Source organism: Chiloscyllium plagiosum, chromosome 4 (assembly GCF_004010195.1).
Source record: "Chiloscyllium plagiosum isolate BGI_BamShark_2017 chromosome 4, ASM401019v2, whole genome shotgun sequence".
Taxonomy (NCBI): domain Eukaryota; kingdom Metazoa; phylum Chordata; class Chondrichthyes; order Orectolobiformes; family Hemiscylliidae; genus Chiloscyllium; species Chiloscyllium plagiosum.
Window position 1 is genome coordinate 73,976,422 of NC_057713.1, and position 21,934 is coordinate 73,998,355.

Consider the following 21,934-nt stretch of genomic DNA (forward strand, 5'->3'; position numbering starts at 1 on the left):
AATGGGAAAAATTGGCCTTTTTTTCAAAGTCATGACCCACTGACAAATAATTGACAAAGTAAAGGACTCTATTTTTGACCATGTTGTCAGAAAAATCCATTTGATTCACTAATTTACTAATGTTATGGACCAGGCCAGACTCCCTCAAAACATTTTAAGAAGATCAGAAGGTTACCTCAGAGTATAATTGGATCTTGATCAGATTGATCAGTGGGCTGATCAATTTAGATAAATATGAGGAGCTGCATTTTGGAAAGGCAAATCAGGGCAGGACCTATACACTTAATGGTAAGATCCTGGGGAGTGTTGCTGAACAAAGAGACCTTGAAGTGCAAGTTCATAGTTCCTTGAAAGTGGTGTCTCAGGTAGATAGGATAGTGAAGAAGGCGTTTAGTTGGCTTTCCTTTATTGGTCTGAGCATTGAATATAGGAGTTGGGAGGTCATATTGCGGCTCTACAGGACATTGGTTAGGCCACATTTGGAATAATGTGTCCAATTCTGGTCTCCCTCCTGTAGGAAGGATGTTGTTAAACTTGAAAGGGTTCAGAAAGATTTACAAGGATTTTGTTAGGGTTGGAAGGTTTGAGCTATAGGGAGAGGCTGAATAGGCTGGGGCTGTTTTCTCTCTCTCTCTGGGCTCCATCTGTAGCCACGAAGCATTTCAAGGAACATCTCTGGGACACATGCACTAAATAACCCCACTGTCCTGTGGCCGACCACTTCAGCTCCCCCTCCCACTCCCCCAAGGAGATGCAAGTCCTGGGCCTCCTCCACCAACAATCCAAAGCCACCTGCCAACTGGAGGAAGAATGCTTCATCTTCCGCCTTGAGACTCTTTAACCACACAGCATCAACAGTGACTTCACTAGTTTCCAAATCTCCCCTCCCCCACCTCATCTCAGATCCAAACTCCCCAATGACCTATACAATTATCCCCCACCTGCACCCTCCTATCACCTCCCAGCTACCATCCCCACCTCCCTATTTCTCTCTCAGCCTCCTCCCTCTTCAGTACCACACTTCTGACTCTTCAGCTTTAGCAAATCCTCCTTAAATCCTCCTTATTTTTATTCTCCATTCCCTTTGAAATAAGGGTAACTTATTTGACTTCCCTATAACCTGCTGAACCTGTGTGCTAGTTTTTTTTGTTCTATATCTTTCAGCAACTATTCACCACTTAATAATTGTTCCTCAGTTCTTCCTGTCATATTGTATAACTTCACATTTTCCTCCATTATATTCCATCTGTCAAGTTGTTTTGTCCACTGTATCTGTATCTGTATCACTCTGTATCTTTCTCATCATTGCCTTCCCACATATTTTTGTGTCATCTACAAACACATTCAGTCTCCTTAACCAAGTAATTCATATCTCTTGTAAATAATTATGGCTCCACCACTGGTTCCTGTGGCACACAGGATGCCATCCTGAAGATATCCTCTTATCCCAACTCATTGTCTTCTACTAGTTAGTCAATCACTTTCCTGCAACACTCATTAAAGGTTTTATGGTACCTACTCCTACCATACCTACCTTCCTCAAGTAGTCTACTGAATCCATGAATAATAATTTAATCTTGTACCCTCCAAGCTTGCATTTCTATCAAATAACTATAGCTTGTGGAAACTATCCTCATCATAAAGACCCATTAAACCTATATGCCCGATTCTCTAAATCATCTCTGCAATTTCACGAAAATTTCAGATTCTTATTCTTCCTGTGGCAATTTAGACTCAAAATTACAACTGTATATGCATTGAAGTTTTATATGTTCAAAGCAATGTTTTTTTAATCAAATGTGAACATTGCCTGTAAGACAAACATTTGTTACCCATCCCTAATGTCCAAGATAATGCTGAACTGCTTTTCTAAACCACTGCAGTTTGTCTGGTGTACCTATAGGCACACTGAATTAGATTTTCCACTGAACAACAGTGTAGGAAGTGATATATTTCCAAACTAGGGTGGTGCATGACTTGGCAGAAGAAGCAAAGGTAATGTTCTCTTTTGAAGACACAAGCTACCCCACTTTCCAATTCTTTTTTCTCTGTCACTATTTCCCAATGTTTGCAAATTCTTTCTCTGCACCTCTTTTTGTTTATGGGCTGAAATTTATGAGGGAGGGTGTGATGAGGAGAACATTGTTCATTCATCCCTCCAATATTGAGTTGACTGACTTAAAAAAAAGCTGCCCAGCAATAATGTGCTGGGAACAATTTTAGCAGCTGACACTAGGGCTTCTGATCAGTTAGCATCTGAGTGGTCTCTGGAGTACCAGAACTGTGTAGCCACAGTGAGAACCACATGCTGTCTGGAGGTGAGATCTATGGATGCTGGATTGACAAGTAGGTCAGGACTTTTGTCAGACAAGGCGGGGTGTGGGGGTGTGGGTGGGTGTTTAGCATCGTAGACACAAATGATAGCCCAAAGGAGATAATCCCTCACTCCTGCCTTAACCATTGGTGTGAAAGAATGTACGCCCCTTCATTCTGCTTTATGTATTTGAATGTATTATTGCCAGATGCAGAAACAGATCCTTAAATGGACAATGACATCATAACATCATGCCTCTGATTGAAGTTTACAGAACCTTTTGAGAGCTTGAGGTCAGATTCATCCCAGGAACATTTAAATCATAATTTTTAAGTATTTTTCAGTGTACAAACAGCTGACATTACTCCATTAATGCTGTTGAGAAAAGGGAAAGTGATTGAGAATAGAATGACTCATTATTGCTGGGCAGCTTTTTTTTAAGTCAGTCAACTCAATATTGGAGGGATGAATGAACAATGTTCTCCTCATCACACCCTCCCTCATAAATTTCAGCCCATAAACAAAAAGAGGTGCAGAGAAAGAATTTGCAAACATTGGGAAATAGTGACAGAGAATAAATGAAGGTTGAGTTGAAAACAAGAGTTTTATAAGTGTGTAGGATGGCATACTGGGGGTTCCAAGTGCAGCAGTGGCATTTTGGATGGGCCGTTTGGAGTATGGAAAGGCTTACTCAAGAAGTTGAGAGGCAACATGACAAACCCATGATAGTTTTATGCAGTAATATCACTCAAGGCTGAAATGACTTAATTGTTTATGGCACCATCATTAACCTGTAACATACTCTAGACTATTGGTACTGTTTTATGGACAGTTCACAAAAAACAACTCACCAATTCAGCAGGTAATGGTGATTTTAGTTACATATAAATATTGACCTGAACATCAGGACACCTGATCACTGGATCTTTTACGTTAATGCATAGCTAAGGCCTTTGTTTGATGGAGGTATCTTACATCCAAAAGTACAGACAATATAATCTCATTTAAACTGAGCATTTATGTTCAGCACTCCAACCCTTTAAAGTCTGATCCATTGTAAGCACAGTTGATGTGGCGTGGGGATGAGACAGCAAAAGTGGTACTTAGGTGGTGAACATTTTTGTGAAACCACTGTGCTGCCAGAAGAGTCAGCTTCTCAGGGTGAAGCTGATTTTTCCATCACCGAGGCTTTCTGTTTAATTTTGTTTTGCCCGCTTCTTTTCTTCCACAGTTCTAGACTGAGGCACAATCTCCATAGTCACATATTCTGTTTTGCTCATTCATTTTAGGGTTTAAAAGTATGGTGCTGGAAAAACACAGCCGAGCAGGCGGCATCGAGGAGCAGGAGAGTCAGTGTTTCGGGCAAAAGCCCTTCATCAGGAATGAGGCTTGTGAGACAAGGGGGTGGAGAGATAAATGCGAGGGGTCTGCGGCTGAGAGCGAAGGTAGCTGAGAGTGTGATAGGTAGATGAAGGTGGGGTAATGGTGATAGAGTCATAGGGATGTACAGCACAGAACCAGACCCTTCGGTCCAACTCATCCATGCCGACCAGATATCCCATCCCAATCTCGTTTAACTACCAGTACCTGGCCCATATCACTAAAAACCCTTCCTATTCATATACCCATTCAGATGACTTTTAAATGTTGCAATTGTATTAGCCTCCACCATTTCCTGTGGCAGCTCATTCCATACATGCACCACCCTCTGCGTGAAAAAGTTGCCCCATAGGTCTCTTTTGTATCTTTCCCCTCTCACCATAAAGCTATGCCCTCTAGTTCTGGCCTCCCCCACCCCAGGGAAAAGACCTTGTCTATTTATCCTAGGTCAGAGAAGAACGTGGCGTGGATAGGTGGGAAGGAAGACGGACAGGTAGGACAGGACATGAGGGCGTTGCCGGGGTGGAAGGTTGGATCTGGGATAAGCTGGGAGAGGGGAAATGAGCAAACTGGCAAAATCTGCATTGATGCCATTTATTTGTCTCCTCTTCCTTGAAGCTCTTCAGCCAATCTGGGGGGTGCAGTGAGAGAGTGACTCACTGAGATCCTTGAGAAAGAGGAGGAGAACTTCTTCAAGGTAGGCATCCTTGGACAGGCTTCATAGTAACATTCATTCATTCATTTTAGGCTCTTTCAATGAACAGATGCATAAGTCATTTCATCTTTCCAATCATTTCCTTCTTTTGTTTCACAAATAATCCAAAATAATCTTTCACTTCTAATATTTATTCTACTTTTAAATATTTGTTTAATTAATTCAGGTCTAATGAAGGGTTACACTTGAAATGTTAATATCCTTGATCTCTATATTGACCAAGCTACAGGTTTAACACTAATTGAAAGACTGGTAATAGCCACTGTGGTTTGAAGATTTCTCAGTCTTTTCACAATAGAGTTGCTAGCACAGGTTAGCTCCACACAAAAATAACTCAAAGCAGTAATAAATGTTTTAATTATTAGACAGGTGCACAAACCTGCTTTTTTTAATTAGCAGTAACTTTATTAAAATCATTTTACACAACAAGTACTTTATTTTCAAAAGCACATAATTAGTAATCAGATTATAGAGTGATGAACAAAAAAATGCAAACTTGTGCAAAAACATGTGAATCACCAGCCACCACCATCAAGAAAACACTTTAAATATATAAAATAGCAGCAAACATCAACTGCATTTGGAAAAGAAAAACTATAAATAAGAAATTAAAAACATTCCATTGTCTAGTGACAGTTTGTACTATTCAGCTGCACTTGTCTGAGCCGCATTTGCAAGAAAGAATCTTGGTGTTTATTGTTTTCCAGTGTGTCCATTTAAACATCCAGTAACTAAAATATGCATTCCAGTGACTTTCCATTAATCAAGCAGACTTATTTATACTTAGAGTAAATAAGTATGATTGCACGGTGAAATTGTCTCCAGTGATTTTGGCTATGTCACACTAATAAATACCAAAGTAAAACTCATTTTCAGGGCATACATCCTTAAAGTTTCAACTTTCATACAATTTACTAAATGTGTACTTTATTTAAAAAAAAAAACAGGTGTTTCTTTAAAATAGCTTAACTTGAAGAATTGGTAGTTTGGCTCATTCAATATACACACAGTTGCCAGCAGTTCTTGTGCCCTTTTAACACTGTAATCAATACTTTTGGCTTATAAACATCCCTTTAAAACCAGATCCAGTGTCCAGTATCCACTTTAGATCAGAGATATTCAGTCATGTTTCCAGTTCTCACTGTACAAGAATTACACTGATTGCAGTCATACAGTGCATTTTGCTTATCTTGTACTCTTGATACCTTATTGCTTTGGAGGCATAAAGATAATAGGAAATTATATTTTCCTTCAGTAAATGTTTAATTTGGTTCAACGCAGATCAAAACCTCTTAGAAACCTACATTTTTGGCAATTTTAAAATGCTTCAAATATGCAAATAGTAAGAAAAATACAACTTTCCTGCTTGGCCACATAGTGGCAGCAATGAAGACTTGCTGCATAGGGAATTCATCAGATGACCCACAAAAGCAAAAATACTGCAGATGCTGGATATCTGACATAAAACAACTGAAAATAGTGTAAATTTAAGAGAGCGAGAGAGAGACAGACAGAGGAAGAAAGGGAGAGAGGAAGAAAGGGAGAGAGGAAGAAAGGGAGAGAGGAAGAAAGGGAGAGAGGAAGAAAGGGAGAGAGGAAGAAAGGGGAAGAGAGAGAGGGGAAGAGAGAGAGGAAAGGATTAGATTAATACCTGGAATGAGCAGATTGCCTCATGAGGCGAGGCTGTATCCTCTGGAATTTAGAAGAGTCAGAAGTGACTTAATTGAAACTTTTAAGATCCTGAGGGGACTTGACCAGGTGTTTCTTCTTGTGGGAGATTCTAGAATTAGGTGCCGTGGTTTAAAAATAAAGGGTCGCTCATTTAAGACAGAGATGAGGAAACTTTCTTTTCCCCTCAGACAGTTCAGAGTCTTTGGACTTCTCTTCCTCAAAAAGCAATGGATGCAGAATCTTAAACATTTTAAGGCAGAGGTAGATAGATTCTTGATTTAGGGGATTAAAGTTATTAGGGATATGCAGGAATATAGAGTTGAGGTTAAAAGCAGATCAGCTATGATCTTAATGAATGGTGGAGCAGGCTCAAAGGGTGGAGTAGACCACTCTGTTTCCCATATGTTCATACATGTGTTAATTCTCACCTGCCCATAATTGTGCCAAGATTTAAAACTTGACAGAACAAAGTTTGTGAGAAGAATTGTAGCTCGGGTGCTCGTTGCTGTGGTTCTGTTCGCCGAGCTGGAAGTTTTTGTTGCAAACGTTTCGTCCCCTGTCTTGGTGACATCCTCAGTGCTTGGGAGCCTCCTGCGAAGCGCTTCTGTGGTGTTTCCTCCAGCATTTATAGTGGCCTGTCCCTGCTGCTTCCGGTTGTCAGTTTCAGCTGTCCGCTGTAGTGGCTGGTATATTGGGTCCAGGTCGATGTGTTTGTTGATGGAGTTTGTGGAGGAGTGCCATGCTTCTAGGAATTCCCTGGCAGTTCTTTGTTTGGCTTGCCCTATAATGGTAGTGTTGTCCCAGTCGAATTCATGTTGCTTGTCTTCTGTGTGTGTGGCTACTAGGGATAGCTGGTCGTGTCGTTTCGTGGCTAGTTGATGTTCGTGGATGCGGATCGTTAGCTGTCTTCCTGTTTGTCTTCCGGAAGCGGCAGGACAGGCCACTATAAATGCCGGAGGAAACACCACAGAAACGCTTCACAGGAGGCTCCCAAGCACTGAGGATGTCACCTAGACAGGGGACGAAACGTTTGCAACAAAAACTTCTAGCTCGGCGAACAGAACCACAACAACTTGACAGTCTCCAGTTCTGAGTGGAGCTGAACTGGTAAACCAGAGTTAAACTGTAGAGAATTAGAGATGTTGTGTAATCTCTGACTAGGGGATTTCCTTTCGTACATGTGGACCAGAACATTCAAATAACTACTGAATTTACTTCAATTCCCTGCTCTTACCTAACAGTTCCAGTGGGGTTTCTGCATAAAGTACTTATCCAATTCCTTTGTAGAAATGATTATTGAATCTACTTCCACCACTCTTTCAGGCACTGCATTCCAGATTCATTTTCCCCTCATATCACCTCAGGTTCATCTGTCAATTCCTTTATTCTGTGCACTGATTACCAATCGTTATTGCATCGGAAACAGTTGTTCCTTATTTATTCTATTAAAGGATTCTGAATGCCTTTATCCAATCTTCCCATAACCATCTCAGAGTGAAGGAGAATGATCCCAAATTCTAGTATTGATGCGAGTGAAATCTTTATACACTGTAATTGGTATTACGCAAATGAATTCCTTCTGCATCAACTCCTAAGCCTCGTCAATCTTCCTAACGTATACTATTGCAGTGCCTACAATACTCCAGATGAGGCCTAAGTAACGTGTTTAGGATAATCTCCTTGCTTTTGTCCTCCGTCTCTATTGATAAAGCTAAGTATCCACCTGCCCTTATAACAGACTTCTAAACTCGCCATATTACACATTCAAAAGATATAAGTACACTCCCAGGTCTCTCTGCTTCTTCCTTCAATCTGCATAAAGTATCCACAATCCTGCTGAGTCAACTACCACAATTGTGCAAATTATTGGAACAAATAAACAACAGCGGTAACAGTAGCTACTAAGGGAGTGTTACACCCTATTTATCATTATTTCAAGGTGAACAAGCGATTTCATACATACACACTACTATGCAAGGTAAAATAACATTATAAATGAGCATATAATTGAACAGAAAGAAGATACCACAAAGAAACACTGCTGTCACTGCCTACTTTACAAGGCATAAAGACACAATATTGACTAAACGCAATTTCTACCCCTCCCACCTTCATAAACACTAATACAAAACTATCTATAAATGGAGAGTTACCACATGATATTTTACAGTATCAGAAAAAAGAATTTGCGTGGGAAGTATAAAAAAGGTTCCTCTGATATTTGTAGTAAGTTGGACTTTCAGATTAGTTCTCAAGTTCAAACTATTTAAGACTTATCTGTAGTGCATTTAAATTTTCTCCCTAAAACTAAAGAAAAAAAAGTAACTAGCTCACAAAATGACGTGCTACAGATGCCGTCTTCACAAAGCATAGGCTATAGTCCAAATGCCAAGACATGAAAAGCCACCAAATATATCAATCTAACATGGTCAGGCGTTTAGTCACCATTCTCAGAGTCTTCAAACTTGGTGATATCTGGCAATGCATGCACGAGAAGAGAAGCAGGGGTCTTGCTGCTACTGGCCCGTGGATTGTGGGGCACGAGGACAAAACTAGATTGTACTGTCTGTTCTTCAGCATAGTCGTCTCTTGGTGTTAATCTGTTTTCAAAAACAAACAAACAAACAAACAAAGTCATTAATTACAGAGTAAACGATCTCCCGTGGAGTTACATGAAGAATCAAAATGCAGCCTTAAGGTGAAGCAAATTAAGGAGAGTAGAGTGCAATTGGAAAGCCGTTATAAAATTACATATGCTGTTACATTAAAACAAAGATACTGAGTTGCTGAACAGAGAAAGAGAGTTCTCTGGAACCAACATTACCTTTAAACAGTGTGGATTTGAGGCATTCCAGATTGTAATGCAGAACACAGGAAAATAGTGGGAATAAGAACAGAAAATGTTGGAATAGCTCAGGTCAAGCAACGTGTGTGAAGTGAGAAACTGAGCTGTTTTCAGGATAATGACTTGCCATTCAGAAGTCAGAAATGTAACAAGTCACCTGTGTACCCGCTTGTGTGTGTAGGCTGGAGAAGGATGGGAGAAAAACAGAAGTGACAGGATGGAAAATAGGAGAGTTGGTGATTCTTGACTAAGGGACAATTAAGTCCAAAATAGAACAAATAAAGAAACCAAAGATATGTCTTCATGAGGTGTGGACAGCAGAAAGATGAAACAATTATTTTTGAAACTAAAAACAAGTTTCTGACAGAAGTAAAACTAAATGCAGTGAAAGTGGCAAACAAAATGAGGACAGAGATTATGGGCTTAAATTGAGCCCACAAGGCTGGACAGTGGCTAACCGAAAGGTGACATGATGTAGATTAGATTACATTACAATGTGGAAACAGGCCGTTCGGCCCAACAAGTCCACACCGACCCGCCGGAGCGCAACCCACCCATAACCCTACATTTACCCCTTACCTAACACTACGGGCAATTTAGCATGGCCAATTCACCTGACCTGCACATCTTTGGATTGTGGGAGGAAACCGGAGCACCCGGAGGAAACCCACACAGACACGGGGAGAATGTGCAAACTCCACACAGTCTGTCGCCTGAGGCGGGAATTGAACCCAGGTCTGTGGCGCTGTGAGGCAGCAGTGCTAACCACTGTGCCACCGTGCTGCCTACAATTTTGTATTTTGATCTCTTTGATGTTTAATAACATTACTATTGTTGAATCCCTAACTATCAACATTCTATGGATTACAATTGATCAGAAACTGAAGTAAGTAACTCACTTCCTGACTCTCCTAACCTGTTTGTCATTAACAAGGCAAAGTCAACAGTTTGATAGAGGAATGCGGTGTCAACACTCATTACCGTCTAGGACAAGGAAACTTCTTGATCAGAAACCTTGAAGCACCTTCAAAGCTCACTCTCTTCAACACGATAGTGTGTACCATCTACAAGCTGCACTGCAGCAAATCTCTAAGGCTCTTTAGACAGCATCTTGCAAACCTCTACCACTGAGGAGGATAAGGACAGCATTTGCTTGGAACTACTAGGTGCAAATTCCCCTTGAAGAAACTCACCATCCAGACTTGGAAACATATTACTGCTCCTTCACTGTCAAGGAGTCAAAATCCTGGAACTCCCTTACCAGTATCTGCACCTGATGGACTGCAGATATTCAAGTTTGCAGCTCACCACTACTACTATCTCAAGGACAAGTAAAGATGGGCAATAAATGCTGGCCTAGCCAATGAAGACCACGTTCTCCCTGAACTGAAAAAAAAACTATCAAAATTGTGGGTGCAAAAGAATTTAGAAACATTTTGTGCCTCAACCTGAAGTTTGTGGGCAACACTGCCAGAAACCCAAGGATTTCTTCATATAAAATAGTAACATAGTATTTAACAAGGTCTAGTTTCAGGCTTAAGAGCTTTGATCCATCTTACAAAATCAAATCACATTACCTCCAAGGCCTATTTCGAACATTCCACTTGTTGACCAGAATATATCTGAACCTGTTAACGTAGCTTATTTCATCACTTGTGCTGGTGCAAACTTTATGTACTGACACGAAAGCAGAGAACAACTCCTTCCAACAGCATCTTCCAAACTCCGACTTCTACCATTTAGAAAAGGGCAGGAGACACATCCCCTCAAAGCTACACACTATCCTGACTTAAACTAATGATGCCATTTCTTCACTGTCATTGTGTCAAAGGTCTGGAAGCTCCTTCCAAATCGAACTGTGTTACACATGGACTGCAACGGTTCAAGAAGATGGCTTAACAGCACCTATTCATGGGCAATAAATAAGGGCCTCGCAACTGACACTCAAATCCAGGAACAAAATCAAAAAGGATACTAATGTCTTTAGGCCAATTTCATGTTATATATGAGAGTAAATAATGCATTTACAATGTTTAAAAGACATTTGGATGGATACATAAATAGGAAAGATTTGGAGAGATATAGGCCAGGTGTAGGCCAGTTTACTTTGGAATTATGTTTGGCATGGACTGGTTGTACCGAAGCGTCTGTTTCCGTGCTGTATGGCTACACATGTGTGCACGCGCGCACACACACACACACACACACGTTGAATTGTGCTACAAAGTACTTGTACTCCAAGATACCATGATTAAATTAATTTTTCATTCATTTATTTTTAAGCAATACAGTATACTTTGTACTGTGGCTTAATTCAAATTACTAATTTAAATTTATTTAAAGCAAAAAGATTGCTTCAAACTAACACAGACAAGAGATTGATGTGGGCTATGCCTCCTAACTACACAAATAAATCCTTGCATTTCCTTACACAATACAGCTGAGGGATAAAACTGACCTTATGATTTTTATTTGTCAAGCAGCAGACAACATAAGAAGCAGAGACAGATAAGTCTATTTTGAAGTGTCTTTAATAGATAGCTCGAAAGCTGCAGAAGTGTTTTCTGTCTGAGAAAAGGAAATAATTTCAAAACTGATTCTTAGAGCAGATTGCCTACTGATCAACGCAAGTGAGTGCAAACTCTTACAAAATGAGAAGTCATTTTGGAATAAGATGTTTCCCCATAAGGTTGAATGCCCACCTTGCTAATAACTTAAAGCAAGTTCCACTGCATTTTACAACCCTCATCATAATCATTAAACTACACAGTAAACCACTAGTTTCTTACCGTCCATCTGGAACACGCTGCAAGCCTTCAGACTGGTTGCTTACTCTGCCAGATACGCTTCCTCCTTTACTCCTTTTCTCTGGAAGGTCAGTAGTCACCCCGTGTCCAGATAAACTGAGAGAAACCTGTTCCCCGGTGGATGCGTTCAATGCAGTCGCGATAGCAGGGAGGAAAGCATCATGCTCACTGATTTCAAGGAAAGGTTTAGCCTCAGAAAATGTTGCTTCACCAAATGATTCGTGATTGGTTGCAGGCAAAGTTGATGTCCCATGATTTGCCATGCCGGTAGTAGATGTCCCCATGGATTTAGAGATTACCCTGAGTTTATGGGAACTTGATTTGTGCTTCTTCTTGTGCTGAACTTTAGAATTGTGCTTCAGGAAAAATTCACAGGACTCCTGCAGCACTCTCCGACTTTCGGTAATAGGGCTAAGAAGATGGGAGAAAAAGAATATTCAGAAAAAAAAAATCTGACTAATCGCTGAAATTTTCACTTTTAATATTTGCTGTGGACAGGATAGTATGGTACTGGACTAGGAATGCTGAGGTCAAGATTCAAATGCCAACATATACCTTGTATCGATAAAAGGGAATTCAATAAATTTGTGGTCTAACCACAGAAATAATGACTATGAAAAATCTGGATTGATTTAACAAAGACAATTTAGTAGCATTCTTCAACTCCTTTAACAGTAATAAACTATCCCTAAGAATAAATGTGGTACATAACGTAACATATGGCATTTAGCATGCTTGTTTTCATTGCTCAGTCCTTCGCAATTAGGAGTGGAAAGTCATGTTGAAGTTGTACAGGACATTGGTGAGGTGTCTTCTGGAGTACTGTGCCCAGTTCTGGTTGCCCAGTTACAGCAGGATATTAAGCTGGAGAGGGTTCAGAAGAGATTTACCATGATGTTGCCACGTATGGAAGGTTTGAGTTATAAAGAAAGGCTGGATAGGCTTGGACTTCTTTCACTGGAGCATAGAAGGTTGAGAGGTGGCCTTATATAAATTTATAAATTCATGAGGGGTGTTGATAGGGTTAGTAGTGGGTGTCTTTTCCCTAGGATGCGGGATTTCAAGACACATTTTAAGGAGAGATGTGAGAGAGAGAGATTTAAAAAGACAATGGGGCATTTTTTTTTTTACACAGAGGGTGGTCTGCATGTGGAATAATCTTCTGACAAAGTGGTGGATGTGAGCATAATTGCAACTTTTAAAAGACATTTGGATAAGTATATGAATAGGAAAGGTTTGCAGGGATATGGACTAGGAGTAGGTAGGTGGGACTAGTTTAGCTTGGGATTAAGTTTGGTATGGACTAGTTGGACTGAAAGGCCTGTCTCCGTGCTGTATAACTCTATGTTAATGCCATTTTGAAACTGATTTATGCTCAAAAACAGCCTTCCCTCTCACAGAGGGGAAATGTCTAGTTTCTCCCAGATACTTCCCATGGCTGAACACCAATCCCTGCATTTTGCTCTAAGTCCCCCAGCATCTGCAAAATATCTCCTTCCCTTCTGATACTACCCACACAGAACCTTCCTCATTTAATGGGAGTATTCTTAAAGAAGAAATTGAAAGTCGGTCTTACTCTCGTTTGTGGGCACTGTGAAAAAAATTGGCCCATTCAGAACATGTTTTTCTACTGCCAACCCAGAAAACTGCTGGTATACCAACAATTAGAGTCATCAAGTATTTCATCATAAAGAGTGACAGGTCCGGCCTGATCAAGGTTTCCACCTATATAAAAATAAACAAGCAGAACAAATTAATGCATTAAATTACTGCCCAGTAGGCAATGTAAGCAATCTAAGTAAAACTATGTACCATAATGCTAATGGAACAAGTCTTAATCAAGTTTACAAACTGTAATTTATTATTTATCTGTAGAAAATATCCTCTCATTGTTCATTGTACAAGTTAGCTACACACAATGTACTGTGAATATCAGACACTGGAGTTTCTGTACAGGTTCTTCCTATTTTCTTCCAAAAGCTTTAAAGTAATTTTGAGAAATGGCAAAACTAGCTGTTTGTACACTCCTCCAGGACTTCCTTGAGATGGAAAATTATTACTTTATTAGTGTTTCATAAACTAAAGTTGTTGTTGCTGTCAAAGAGATAATGGCAGATAGATGGAAATCACCTCACCCCTTTTGGGAAATTCTAGCCCCAGGTCTCTGTGGCAGCTCCAAAGAAAATGGTTGACAATTCTCACAAACCTGGACACACAATCAGTAGACAGACTAGAATGTTAGTTACAGTAATGAAATTAGCAGTCTAAAATAGCAAGCTTAATCTCTTAGGTTTTGTTTTTCTCTTCTAATCCTTTGACGTTCATATACTGTACATTAAAGTCGATCTCATGTAAAAGTTGACCCCCTATTTTTGGCCAAAAATCTGGAATTTTTCATATATCTCATGCAAAAGGTTGACCCTAGTTCTTCACAGATAACAGATCAACATTTATGAGTCAAGGTATTATCCTGCACATAAATGTTACGATAAGGAAATTAATTTTTTTTGTACTGTGTTTTGACGTTTCACATCAATTTGGCGCAAAAGTTTAAGACACATTAGGTCATAGACAGGTAACAACCTCCCTTTGTGTGCAGCTCAGCTGGGTTCAGTTTCCCTGTAGCACTCATGGAATACTGTCATATACCTAGCTGAACAGTGTGATTTTGCAGGATTTTAACAAACTTTTATATCTGACATGTTTAATTTAAGATTAGATTCCCTACTGTATGGAAACAGGTCCAAGGAGTAACCCAGCCAGCCAGCCCCATTTCCTTCTAACTAATGCACCTAATGTAGCATGTAATTGTAATTTAAAGCCACATTATATTTCTACTTCAATTTTTATATGTATAAATAAAAGATCAATCTAATTCAATCTAATTACTAATTCATTTTTGTTTCTATTGTCTTTATCTGGTGATTAGCGTACTTTCCTGTGTTTTACTTTTATTTGTTTAGAGATCAGTTGGGCTTCTGCTACTGATACAGTATTTTGGACTGTAGCATGAATTTCAGCCCCTCAAAAGTAGTATCCATGTAATAGTTGACCCAATAAATTTAACGTTAAAAATGATCTAATAAAATTTGACTTTTACATGAGCACACATGGTAGTTATGGCAAAGTAATCTGACACCTTTTCAAATGTGGTAAATTTGTTGCACAAAGAGCACAATGTTAAATGGCAAGAACTGAAAAGTGCCCAAGGTGACCACCAACCCCTTTCCTACCCCATGGAGTCAGCAGCATTCTCGCCTCTAGAATTAAAATGGCCTTTTCTTCTGTGGAAAATTACTGCATAGCAAGTTGCTGGCAGGCCATATAGTTGTGGATCACAAAAATGACACTGGAGCACTTTCAGCATAAACTAGGTGGCGATCAATTTTACTCTTAGCTCCAGGTATGCTAAGGCCCAATAGTAATGTCACAATCTAAGCCTAAACCTAAGCCTATCTCAGAAAGTAATGCAGGTCGAGCCTGGATAACAAGGACTTTTTACACCTCTAGAATACGGTCATACCTTACATACCTCTGCCAAATAGTTATTTGAATATTTATGTCATTTTTAAACATGAAAAGCTTAACTGAGTCCAAACATTCCAAAATAATTCCCAAGTATAAAATAAAATTATATCGGCACTAACACTTGTTTAAAGAGCTGGAACTGAAAATTAGCTTTTAATTGCCTCAGCAACCTCGGAAATATAGTGAAAGAAAGCAGAATTCTGTGTAATTAAAATGTTAGAAATATAGTTTCTAACAAAATAATCTAAGCATTATATAATATAAAAATAAATATTTTCTTATATAGAAGTTGTTTGTGAAATATGACTTGCAATTAAACATGGCACAACACTTACCACTGAAAATTGACATGCACAAGTCCATATTAATTTAAATAAATATTTAGCAAACTATATTCCAAACATAACTGACACTTGTCAGTTTAAAAATCTGATTGCAAATATAAATTGCATAGTTTAAAATTTGATTTGCATCCATCCCCATAACACACAAGCATATAAAACCGTAAATGTGTGCGGCCACCATATTTATTCCTACATTCCTGAAGAAACATGACAGAGACTATTTCCATATCCAAGATGGTTTGCACAAAAGGTGGTAAAATCCTGATGAGGTTCCATTTGATAATCAGGATTTAATTAAGAATTCCAAATTGCTGTTGAGGTACCATATTATGCCGCAGTACACTGGGACTAAAACAATTCAAAGTTCTTTGTAATAACAAAGCTAACTCCCGAAGATTAATGTTAAGTGTGCCAGAGTACCTACCCCTCTACTCAATGTATGCTAATGTCTTGACTCTTGCTCAAAACCAAAAGAACAAGAGAAGTTGGTAAAAGAATAAATATGTCTGAATCAAATGATCACGGCATGTCAAGTAATCCAAAACTGTCACTTACTTCAACTACCAACAAACTATAATTAGAATACTGCAATACAGTGGTGCCTACCCTGCATTTCCCCAATGCTTGCCTCTGTATGTACATTTTGAAAGAAGACTTGCATTTACATAGTGCCTTATCACTGCATGATGTCCATTTCACAGTCAGTAAAGTGCTTTTGAAGGTTACTCACTTTTGTAATGTAGGAAACACAGTGTCACAAACAGCAAAGTGCTACATACCAGATGATCCATGTTTTTAAAATGTTGATTGAGGGATAAGATGTGGCCGAGACACTAGGAATACATTTTCTGATCAAATGCTAAACAATGTAATGGGATCCAACTGAAAGGGCAGCATGGAGGTCAGTTTAATGTCCCATTTGAAAGATGGCAATTCTGACAGCGTAACACTCCCTCTGTACTGCACTGGAGCACAGCCTAGATTGTTGAATTAGGACAATGTTATGATTTGGAGTTGAAGATACTACCAACTGAGCAATGGCAGACAGGTCCTGAAGAAAATGTACCATGAACATGCTTATAGATTAAATTTAGCCTGTGGAACTTGTGATTATGCCACTGGTAACTGGCCACCTAGCTGCCATCTTAATACGCATCCATGTCAGAACTAAAAATCTCAATTACTAGCTGTTCACTGAATACAGAAATATAAATTTACTGAAAATAATAATGTGCAATGAATTACAACAAGAATTTAAAAGTATAGAAAACATGTCAAAATATGCACTTTCTGAATGTACCTGATTGGGGCATGGGATAGGATAATCTTGACAGTAATCATGAACCCATGTTGTTTCCCAAGTTGTCCGAAGGGTTTGCTCATAAATATAGCATCCCAGAAGCCCAACTAGAGGCACCAAGTACAGGCCGCTAAAAACTCCAATTCGAATCATGAATTTCTTCAGCTTCTCTTGATTTCGTCCATCATGTTGGATCACCTGTCGCACGTGATTCAAGGAAATAATCCCTGCCAACAGAAGGGACAATCCCACCACCACACAGAGGCACAATGGCGTCAAGATAAAATAACGCAAAGCATTCAAGTCGTACAACCCAACAAAGCATACACCACTGATATTGTCACCTTCCACTTTGTTCAAGGCAAGCAGCATTATTGTGAATATCCCAGGTATTCCCCAGGCAACAGAATGGTACCACAACGCTTTCTGTTCAATAGCTTCACAACTCCACTTCAGTCCTGCTGCTAGGAACCATGTTATGGTTAGGATTACCCACCAAACAGTACCTGCCATAGTAAAGAAATATAATAACATGAAAAGGATGGTACACCCTTTGCTCTGTGCTCCTATGACAACTGTTTCCATGGCTCCCAGTTTCTCATCTGCCTTGTTGCATACTATATTATTACCAGCAACAAAACCTACAAAATACATAAGAGATACTATGCTGTAACATACTGCGTAGAAAATGATTGGCCGCTCAGGATACCGAAATCTTCGAACATCGATAAGGAAAGTCAGGAAGGTAAAGAGAGTTGCACATAGACAAAAGATGGAAACAACTCCGATGAAACATTTAGCAAAGCTTAGTTCATCTTCTTTGAAGTACATGTTGGGGCACGGTGGCAAACAGTCATCTACACCAAGAAATGAACTGCCATGTCCAGTAGGGGTCTTCAGGGGCCGTGGACACCAAAACCCATAATCTTTCACAATTGTTTGCGAAGTCTTCTCTGTTATCGATCTTGAGGTTGGAGTTACTGCTGAAGACAGCTGGCCATCAACACAATCTTCTAACCTTAAAATAAAAATTCATATCAAACTCCTCTGAAAGATCAAGTTAAAACTCAAATAATGCTCATTTTCTAATGTATCAGCAGAAATATTCTACACTTTTCTATTTTGCACCTACTTTAGTTACTCCTCAAACTGACTATTCCTGTTGAGATGATGAGAAACAACCTTGTTATCGAATTTATATTTTTAATTCTATATATAGTCATTACCCCAAACTGACAAATTTTATATTTGTGGTGCAATTTAACTTTCCTTTACCCAAGGTCTCACCAGTCAGAAAAGCTGACAATAAAAACTGACCAGACTGAAGTCAGATAATATGATTCCTTCATGGAGCAAGCTGCAACTCTGATTATCAACAATCCAGCAGTTTATATACTGTACTTCTGTTTCAAGTCTATAGCAAATGCAAGGCCAACTCAATCCTATTGCAATATAATTCAAATTGAATATATTTAATGTAGTATATCATTATTTGTCTCCTTTTATTTTTACAAAGTGACATTCAGAACAGTATTTGACCTTAATAAAGCTTGGAAGGCTTAACAACACTTTCCAAATTCAAGACTGCTATCCCCTAGAAAGATAAGGGCAACAGATATATAGGAACACTATCACCTGCAGGTTCTTCTCCAGACGACTCATCTCCCTGACTTGGAAATGCCTTAAGAGTAGGTATACAGTGGGATGGAGGGCATGTAACAAAGGCAGTATATTAATCAAAAGTGACTTTAATCTTCACATAGTTGGGATGGTCAGATTAGTTAGGAGGCCGAAGGAAGAATTTGTAGAATGTAATCTGGAGTTTCCTAGTATAATATGTTATGGATCCAACCAGGAATCAGGCTACTTTGGATCTGGTGAGATGTAATCAGGCACGTTCAATAAACGATAGCAGAATAAAAGATCCCTTTGGAAACAGCGATCACAACATGTTAGAATCTAGCATTCAATTTGAAAAGGAGGAACTTGGACCAGAAACACTGTGCTAAACCTAAATAATCATAATTACAAAGGAATGAGAGCAGAATTGGCTCAAGTGGACTGGGGAAGGAGCTTTTCAGCAAAAAGGTTGAGGACCAATGTCAGATGCTTAAGGAAACAGTTCATGGCTCACAGCAAAAGACATATTCCAGTGAAGAATAATTCTACAAATGGGATAAGCCAACCATGGTTAACCAGGGAAGTTAACGATTGAAAGAAAAAACATACAATGTGGTAAAGTTTAGTAATAAACCAGAGGATTGGGCAAGTTTAAAAAACCAATAAAAGACAAAGGGAGAAAATAAGCTTTGAGGATAGACATGTAAGTAATATCAAGATGGACTGTAAGAGTTTCTAGAAATATAAGGAAGAGAGAAGCCAAAGTGAACATCAGCTCCTTAGAGAAGGAGAAATAATAATGGGGAAGCAAAATCGGCACAGCAGTTACAAAAATACTTTTTATCAATCTTCACAGTAGAAGACGCTTACAGGATTCCAAAATTATGAAATATTAAAGAAGCAAATGGACAGGAAATAAACACAATAATCATCACCAAAAGAAAATAGACTAGGGAAACTATTGAGGCAAAAGAGTGAAAAGTTGCCGCGATCTGGATGGGATGCATCCCAGGATTTTAAATTAAGTAGCTGCAGAGATAGTGGATGCACTGGTAATAATCTAGGAATCCTGAGATTCTGTAACAGTCCCAGAGGACTGGACAACTGCCAGTCCAACACATTTATTTAAAAAGGGAAAAGGAGCCAGAAGTTCACTTAATGTTTGTTATTATGAAAATGCTAGAGTATATTATGAAGAAAGTAACAGCAGAACAATTAGAAATGCATAATATGTGACCGTGCCTTCATGAAGGGGAATATTATGCCTGATAACTTTACTAGAATTCTTTGAGGTGGTAACAAGCAGGATATATAAATAAAAAGCAATGGATGTAATATATTTGGATTTTCAGAAAGCTTTTGATAAGGTACTACATGTCAGGCTCTTGATAAGAGCCTGTGATATTGGAAGTAGTTGAAAGATTATGAGTTTTGGTGTCCATGGATCGAGGATTGGCTGATAGAAGACAGAGGTGGGATAAGGGTTGCATTTTCAGGCTGGCAGCTTGTACCTAGGAATGCCACAAGGATAAGTGCTGGGGCCATAACTGTTTACATATACATTAATGACTTGGATATGAAAAGTGACTTTCTTAAAGCTGAGTTTGCGGATGATACAAAATAGGCGGGAAGGCAAACAGTGAAGATGATACAAAGCCTGCAGAGGTATATTGATAGGTTAAGGGAATGGGCAAAAACTTGACGGATAGAATATAATGTTATGCATTTTTGCAGAAAAAGAGTCAAATGTTATTTAAATAGAAAACAATTGTAGAAAGCTATAGAAGCGAGAGATTTGGAAGTCCTCCTCCATGAATCAGAAAAAGCCAACATCCAAATTCAGTGAGTAATAGGGCTGACAAATAGAATGTCAGCTTTTATTTCAAAGGGAATGCAACATAAAATTATTGAGTTTTGCTAAAACCCATACAAGGCAAAGTTGAATACTGCAAATACTTTTGGGCCCCTTCTCGAAGGTAATATTCACTGGCATTGGAGGTAGTCCAGCAAAAAAGAAGGTTCTTGAAGCTGATACCAGGTATGGGTGAAAGGGTCTTACGAGGAAAGTTTGAGTAGATTTTGCCTGTACTCTTTGAAGCTTCGTATGATGAAACGCAACTTTATTGAAGCATACAATATTCTTAGGGACTTGTCAGGGTAGATGTGGAAAGGTTGTTGTGGGACAGTCTAGGACAAGAGGGCATAACCTCAGAATAAGGGGTCACACGTTTGAGAGAGAGCGAGAGAGAGAAATGAGGAAGAATTTCTTCTTTCTATAGAACCTTTAATAACAGAAGGCTGTTCATAGAATTATAGAATCCCCAGTGTGGAAACAGGCCATTCGGTCCAACAAGTCCACATCAACTCTCCCAAAAGCGCTCCACCCAGACCCATTCTCCGACCCTATCCATGCAACCCTGCATTTCCTGTGGCTAATGCACCTAACCTACACATTCCTGAACACAGTCAGCAATTTAGCCTGGCCAATTAACCTACCTTGCACATGTTTGGACTGTTGAAGTTGGGTCATTAAGTATATTCAAGACAGAGATATTCAGATTTTTAGTCAGCAAGCAATGAAGGGTTATGGGAAAAAGGCAAAAAAAGTGGAGTTGAGGATTATTAGATCTGTCATGATCTCACGGAATACTAGAGCAGATTCGATGGGCTGAAATGCCTACTTCTGCTGCTATGTCCTGTGGTCTGATACTTCTGGTCTTATATCCACTGTTCCTTCAGTGTTGCTGGGTCAAAGTCCTGGAACTCCTTCTCCAACAGCATTGTGAGTTTACCTAAACCAAAAGGATTCCTGAAGAAGGGCTCATGTCCGAAACGTCGATTCTCCTGCTCTTGGATGCTGCCTGACCTGCTGCATTTTTCCAGCAACACATTTTAAGCTCTAAACCAAAAGGATTGCAAAGGATCAAAGTGACAGTTCATTACCACTTTTTCCAAGGGTGATAGTCACAGGTGAGGTGCCGGAAGACTGAAAGTTGGCAAACGTGGTGCCACTGTTTAAGAAGGGCGGTAAAGACAAGCCAGGGAACTATAGACCGGTAAGCCTGACGTCGGTGGTGGGCAAGTTGTTGGAGGGAATCCTGAGGGACAGGATGTGCATGTATTTGGAAAGGCAAGGACTGATTCGGGATAGTCAACATGGCTTTGTGTGTGGGAAATCATGTCTCACAAACATGATTGAGTTTTTTGAAGAAGTAACAAAGAGGATTGATGAGGGCAGAGCAGTAGATGTGATCTATATGGACTTCAGTAAGGCGTTAGACAAGGCCCCCCATGGGAGACTGGTTAGCAAGGTTCGATCTCATGGAATACAGGGAGAACTAGCCATTTGGATACAGAACTGGCTCATAGGTAGAAGACAGAGGGTGGTGGTGGAGGGTTGTTTTTCAGAC

At 39.4% G+C, this 21,934-nt stretch overlaps 1 protein-coding gene across 3 annotated transcripts in view; it reads right to left on the minus strand.

Moving 5' to 3' along the window:
• Positions 1-7,080: 7,080 nt before the first annotated feature.
• LOC122549125 (frizzled-6-like) overlaps positions 7,081-21,934 on the minus strand; it is a 48,302-nt gene continuing 33,448 nt past the window's right edge. For all 3 annotated transcript variants that reach the window (XM_043688441.1, XM_043688440.1, XM_043688439.1), the window contains exons 4-7: positions 16,905-17,922; positions 13,309-13,457; positions 11,715-12,143; positions 7,081-8,680 (exon numbers count right to left, since the gene is read on the minus strand). In XM_043688441.1, coding sequence (XP_043544376.1) covers positions 8,518-8,680; positions 11,715-12,143; positions 13,309-13,457; positions 16,905-17,922 — 1,759 coding nt within the window. In that variant the 3' untranslated portion in view covers positions 7,081-8,517. The remainder of the gene's footprint in view (positions 8,681-11,714; positions 12,144-13,308; positions 13,458-16,904; positions 17,923-21,934) is intronic.